This window comes from Tupaia chinensis, unplaced genomic scaffold, assembly GCF_000334495.1.
Source record: "Tupaia chinensis unplaced genomic scaffold, TupChi_1.0 Scaffold142100_1, whole genome shotgun sequence".
Lineage (NCBI taxonomy): Eukaryota > Metazoa > Chordata > Mammalia > Scandentia > Tupaiidae > Tupaia > Tupaia belangeri.
Window position 1 is genome coordinate 1,044,019 of NW_006201951.1, and position 6,252 is coordinate 1,050,270.

General features: G+C 64.7%; 1 protein-coding gene across 1 annotated transcript; it reads left to right on the forward strand.

The window, feature by feature from the left end:
- The first annotated feature begins 1,334 nt into the window (after nt 1-1,334).
- LCN15 (lipocalin 15) lies at nt 1,335-4,893 on the forward strand. Its single transcript, XM_006163332.3, has 7 exons — nt 1,335-1,671; nt 1,969-2,108; nt 2,177-2,247; nt 2,379-2,489; nt 3,045-3,146; nt 3,489-3,536; nt 4,757-4,893. The coding sequence occupies exons 1-6, from the start codon at nt 1,576-1,578 to the stop codon at nt 3,521-3,523; spliced, it is 555 nt and encodes a 184-aa protein (XP_006163394.1). The 5' UTR covers nt 1,335-1,575; the 3' UTR covers nt 3,524-3,536; nt 4,757-4,893.
- Nucleotides 4,894-6,252: the final 1,359 nt, after the last annotated feature.

Genomic DNA, 6,252 nt, shown 5'->3' on the forward strand with positions numbered 1-6,252 from the left:
TCAGGCCGTGACGCACATGTGCCCAGCATAAGGTTTTTTTTTTTTTTTTTAATTACTTTAACTTTTATTTATTTATTTTAATTTAATGAGAGAGAGGGAGGAAGGAAGTGAGAAAGCAAGCTGTAAGGTCCGGGACTCGAACCGCAGTTGGCCATTTGAGAGTCCAGCACCCTTAACCACCAAGCCACCTGCAGGGCCTCCCCCGCTTTTTTTCAGCATAAATTTTAAGCTGCCAAGTCCGGGACTTGAACTGCAGTCGATTACATGGGAGTCCAGTGACGTAACCATTACACCATCTGCTGGCCCTGCTTTTTTGTTTTTTAATTGCCCGAGGGTGTGTGTGCTGAGAGAGAGGACCACCCCACATGGGGCGCCATCCCATCCTTTCCCTCCCGCTCTCCCTGTCAGGACTGGGGACACAGAGCGCAGCCCAGAGCGCTGTTCAAGCTGCCAGGCTCTGAGCCGTGCAGAAGCATGGGACGACACCCAGCGTGGCACTTAGCCCCGTCCAGCGCTGTCCTTGTCCCTCTAGTTTCTGTTTGACCGGGTGGCCTTTTTTCTAATCAAAAGCTGAGGGTTCTTTTCAGCTCCCGGCTCTCAGCCCTGTGTGCACCTTGTGCCTGTGACCCGTCTTAGGAGGCTCCAGCTGCTTCTGGCTGGGCACGCTTGGCAGACACCCAGGTGGGGACCGGCACCTCCAGAAGGTCAGCAGGGGCGGCAAGCAGTAGCCCAGTGCTCCCCTCCCCACTGGGGCGGAGGGTCTGACTCTCTCCGTCTCTTCTCCCACTCTGGAGGGCTTGCAGTGCTGCCCCCAGCAGGACCCTGCTCCGACCAGGGGGACCGGGGCTGTGCCTGAGGCCAACATTGCTGCCAGCCCAGAGGGCACCTGGAGAGGCCTCCCGGCCCGCCCGCCCCAGCCCGGTGCCCCTGGCATCACTCCCACTGGCACACTTACGACCGGTGATAAGGTGGCGGCGACACCATAATCTGCCCTAGTGCTGGCAGCTCTAGTGCCTGGCCACCTCCTGTCCCAGACATGCTTGCTGGCGGCCACCGGGGAGCGCGGGTGCTCTCAGAGGTGCCCTGGCCCAGGCTCTGCTGGGCGAGGTCTGGAAGCCCAGCCTTTGGGGATGGAAGGGAGGGAGGGTCTCAGGGGGCCCGGCTCAGATTGGGGCCATTGGCCAGGGCAGCATGAGGCTGGCTGGTTCCTGGCCACCCCCAAGGGCCTGGGCCCACCCCCAAGGGCCTGGGCCCACCTCCAAGGGCCTGGGCCCACCTGGCCAGGCCTAAGGTGGGGGGGTGGGGCAGGAGTCTGGCAGGCGGGGACTGCTGGTGGGCCTGGCGATTAGGAGACAAATCCTCAGCTGAGGTGTCGGTGACAGCCTGTTGGTGACTGTCTGGAGCCCTGCAGGAAGTGACCCCTGGGGCTGCTGGGGACACACGAGCGATTGTGTCCAACAATGGACAAAGGGCTTGAATGCCCTCTGCTCCCAGCCTGCCTCTGTGAGCCCAGGACAGTCAGCTATAAAGTGGCACGGGCTGGGGACTCGGACATAGGGCTGGAGGTGTGTGGCCATGTGGCCCGTCCTGCTGAGTCTGGGCCTGGCGCTGCTCTGGGTGTCTGCGGTTCGGGCCGAGGTTCTGGTGCAGCCCGACTTCGATGCCGAGAAGGTACCAAGGCTCGGGGCTGTGCTGTGGGTGGCCGGGGACTGGCCACTGTCGGACAGAGACAGGGACAGCAGCCCGGAGAGCTGCTCTGGGACTGGGCCCAGTGAACGTGAGACAGGCCTGTGTGGGCCACTGCAGCCCACGCCACGCCAGAGGGCCAAGGCTCGCAGTGGGGCGGGGCCTCCCAAGGCCAGCGCGAAGCCTGGGCCCAGACTCAGGAGGCAGTCGCTGTCGGGGGCCCACTTCTCGGCCCTGGGGGAGGTCCAGCTGCCGGCCCAGGCCGCTCACCCTGCCCTGCAGTTCTCAGGCCTCTGGTACGTGGTCGCCATGGTGTCAGACTGCAAGGTCTTTGAGGACAAGAAAGACCACCTGCTGATGGCCAGCAGCACCATCGAGGCCACTGTGGAGGGCAACCTTGGCATCCACATGGAGTTCCCTGGGTGAGCTGCCTGGGCTGGTGGGTGGATTGGGGGGCCAGGGGAGTGTGACCCAGATGGTGTGTCCTCAGGGCCGACAGCTGTAAGAAGGTGGACGCCGAGTACCTGAAGGTGGGCTCTGAGGGCCACTTCAGAGCCCCAGGTAAGTCCTGCCCGTGCCTTCAGGGCTGCGAGACCTCTGTTGTCCCCCCTCCTGCCCAGCCAGGCTCACAGCCCAGCAGCAGGGCAGGTGGGGGTGGGGCGGAGCCAGGCCTGTGCACTCTACCCCTGCAGCCCTGGGCTACCTGGACGTGCGTGTCGTGGACACAGACTACAGCTCCTACGCCGTGGTGTACATCCACAAGACGCTGCGTGGGGCCCTCAGCACCCTGGTCCAGCTTTACAGTGGGTCTCTGTCCCTGCTCCCATCTCCCCGGCTGCCCCTGCCCTGGCCCGCCCCCCCAAGTTTGGGACTGGCAAGGACCAGGGGGTTGGGGTTTCCAGACCCCACAGTGCTTTAGACAGGGAAGCACCCCTAAAGGCCAGACACTCAGGGTGCGGCTCTCCCTCTCCCCAGCCTCTTGGGAGTGGGCACCTGCCCCTTGCTGCGTGGCCTTGCCACGTGGGACCCTGAGCTGGCCCAAGACTATCCTCTAACTTCCAGGGTCTCCGTATGGTGGGGCAGACAGGGCGAAGGCTGCCTGACATGCAGAACTGCAGGCAAAGGAGCTCAGAGGGAGAGGGGTCCAGGGACAGGGCCCAGGAGAAAGGCCAGGTCCCTCCACCTGGGAGGTGCTAGTGAGCCCGCCAGCCCCTCAGCCAGCCAGGCGCTTCCGTGCGGGGCGCAGCCTGCCCAGGTGGGGTGGCAGCCCTTAGGGAGGGAGAGGGGCCCGGAGAGCCCCCTTGCCCTGCCCCTGCCCTGTGAGCTGCTGGGTTCACAGCGTCCCTGCTCTGCCCTAGGCCGGTCCCCGGACACAAGCCCCCAGGCTGTGAAGGCCTTCAAGGACTTCTACCCGACCGTGGGGCTTCCTGAGGACATGATGGTCATGCTGCCCAAGTCAGGTACTCAGGCCAAGGTCATCTGTCCCTCCAGGACCCTCAGCTCCGCCCCCAGCCCCGCCCCACCCAGGACCCTCCTAGCCCCGCCCACCAAGCCCTTCCCCAGGTCCTCCTCACTTGTGGCTGGAGACCCAGGACTGCGCAGGCCTGCGTCCTGTCTCCCAGGGGTGATCCGGAGGCCCCTCCAGCCTTCCTTGAGCCCAGACTAGGGGAGAGGTTTCAGGCAGTGTGGGAGCAGGGTCTTTTGGGGGCTGCTGGGGCTGTGCGACAGGGCTGTGCAGGGTTGCGTGCAAGCCCAGCGCAGGTGGCCGATCCCGGCTCACCAACTTGTCTTGCTTTCCGCAGACGCGTGTGCCCCGCAGGGCAAGGAGGCAGCCTGATGGTTCTTCCCAGGTGAGCCTGGGCCATCGCTCTGTCCTCCAGGCCTTCCACCCTCCATCTTTCTCCCTCCTCTCGCAGCCTGCGCTCTGCAGGTGTGGGGCCGCACCCGGCCCCTGTCCGGTCTCAGCTGGAAGGTGGCATCCCGCACTTGCGGCACTGGGGGCGCAGCAGCAGAAGCTACCCTCTGGGTCCTGTAGGGCAGGGCTAGCAAAGGTCGCAGGACTAGTCCCCTGAAGGTCCTGCAGAGGTGAAGCACACCCTCCCGGCTCTGCAGCCTCTCGGCCCCTGGGCTCCTGGGTGCACGCCACCTCTGCCCTGGGTGTTTGCCTTCGGCCTCTTCTGATGGGAACACGGTCCCTGGATTATGGCTGCCCCAGAGCTGGGTGGGCTCAGGAGCCCCAAGTCAGGGTACCTGCCAAGACCCTGTTTCTAAGTAAGGGTGTATTCAGAGGTTTGGTGGTTGTGTGGTTTTGGGGGATACTTCCGTCCACTGTCCCCATGTGCCCTGTGTTCCCACAGCTCCTGGGCTCACTCCCGGGATGTGGTCACATCTGGGAATTGCTAGGGCTCCTGCCACCACAGGGCTCGGGCTCCAGAAGTCGGCGGAATCGGATGCCAGTGGGGTCTTGGGGAGACCTCTCCCCAAGCCACACGCCAGAAACCTGGCCCAGAATGCGGGCACCTACCTGAGCCCACACATAGCGAGTGCCGGAGTCCGAGAAGTGGGGCGCCATTGGCCTGGCCTGCCTGCTCCGGGTGGACCAGCCGTGGCTCTGGCCGTAGCTGCGGGGCATCAGGCACAGGCCCTTTGACCTTTTCATGGCCTGACCCCTGCTGCCGCCAGACACACACCACTCACTGGCAGTTTGGAAGCATGGGGTGGGGACTGGGCAGTGCCCCATCTCCTGGGGACGTCCCGTCTTCCTGCCTCGCGCCTCCTCGAGGCCCAGAGCCCCATCTGGATGCCGCTTGGGTGACCATGGAGGTTGCGGTTTTGTCACGGTCTGCGGGTCACACGCTGCCCTTTCCCGGGTGGCTGGAGTGTGTGTCTGGGCCTGGACGGGGGACAGCGATGGCGCCAGAGCACCGCTGGGGTGTCCCCACCTCCATAGACGTTTCGGTGGTAGAATGAGCTCCCCTGGCCTGGGAGTGATAGCCGCGTGGGCGGTGTCTGCTCGTGGGTCGCTGGGGCGTCTGTGGCGTGAGTGGGAACCCATGCCTTTCCTGTGCAGGCTGCGGCCGGAGCTGCAGGACTCGCCGCCTCAAGCCCTGGAGACCGCAGCCCCCAGGAGCCACCTCGGGCCACCCTGCCCCACCCTGCCCTGTGGGATGTCCGCTGGGCCCCTCTTTCCACTCAGTAAAAAGACTGCAGCTGCAATCTCCTCTCTGGATGGCCTTGGGAGGGCACAGTGGGCCCTGGGGCTCCTAGGGAGATGGAGGCCGGTGTGAAGGGTCCTATGGCTGGGCGGCATGCACGCTGGGGGCTGCCTCTCCAGGGAATGTTGAGGACCCCAAACCCAGCCCCTGCAGGCTCACGGAGCCTCCAGCGAAGCCAGTGCGCCCAGGGAAGATGGCCCCTCCTGGCGTGCTGAGACCCCTGACACGGCAGCCGCAGGTGGCCATGGGCTGCGGGCTGGGATTGCTGGGTTCCCTCCACCACAGCTGCGACCTCGGGAGCCTTGTTTGACCTCAGGGAGCCTCAGACGGGTTCTGCTTGTGGCCAGTCCAGCTGGGGCCTGGTCAGCTGGCCCAAGCCCCATGCCAGACCCCTGCGGTCCAGAATGAGTACAGAGAGGTCGGCGACTTGTTCAAGGCCACACAGCTGGCAAGGTCCGGCTGGCAGCCCTGCCGGGGGGCAGGCTCCAGTGCCCCCAAGGACATGGCAGCTAGTGTTCCCAACCCCGACGTGGGGTCCCTGCACCAGCCAGGCAGGAGCTCCTGGTGACCGGGTTGTCTGGCCCACACGCCTCAAAGGGTGGGCGTGGGGGGCAGGAAGGACTGCAAGCTCTGGTCTGACACACGGCAGCACCCACCGTCTCGGAGGGCAGGAGCTGGAAGTGGCTGCCCTGAGGGGCCTTTAGCTTCATCCTGCCCCCCATCTCCACAGACCCCCCAATGCCCCTGCTTCCCTCCTTCCCCTCCCATCTGGCCAGATCATCTCTGGAGCTGCCCTCGGGGCCCTGGCACATCAACCTGGGGCTGGGGTCAGCCTTGTCCTCTGCTCCCCTGGGCTGCCCCACCCCACGCACTGCCCCCTGCTGTCTGGGTGGTCCCTGGCTGTCTCTGGAGTCGGCCAGCTCTGGGCTGCCCTGTGTCCCTGCATCTGTCTGATAGCCCACCTGGGACCCACAGTGGCTGGTCCCCCTGGTGCATGCATGTGGGGAACAGGGCCTCCGCTAGCTGACCAAGTCCTGGGCCCTCCCTGGAGGTCTCTTCTGGCCCTGAAGGCAGCATGGCTGCCCAGAGACAGGCTGGGGCCCACGGTGCTGCCCGTTGTGCTGCAGCGGGACGGGCTGGAGCTTCGGTCCCAGCGTGGTTGGCCGTGAGACCCCGGCACTAGCACCTGTCACACGCCTGGCCTCGCTGGACGTGGGGCTTCTCACAGGGCGCTCCATGCCACATGGCCTCACGTTCCTTGGAAGGTGAAGTTTGGTAATGCTTTTGGTGAGAGAGAGAGAGAGACAGAGAGAGAGACAGAGAGAGAGAGAGACAGAGAGAGAGAGAGACG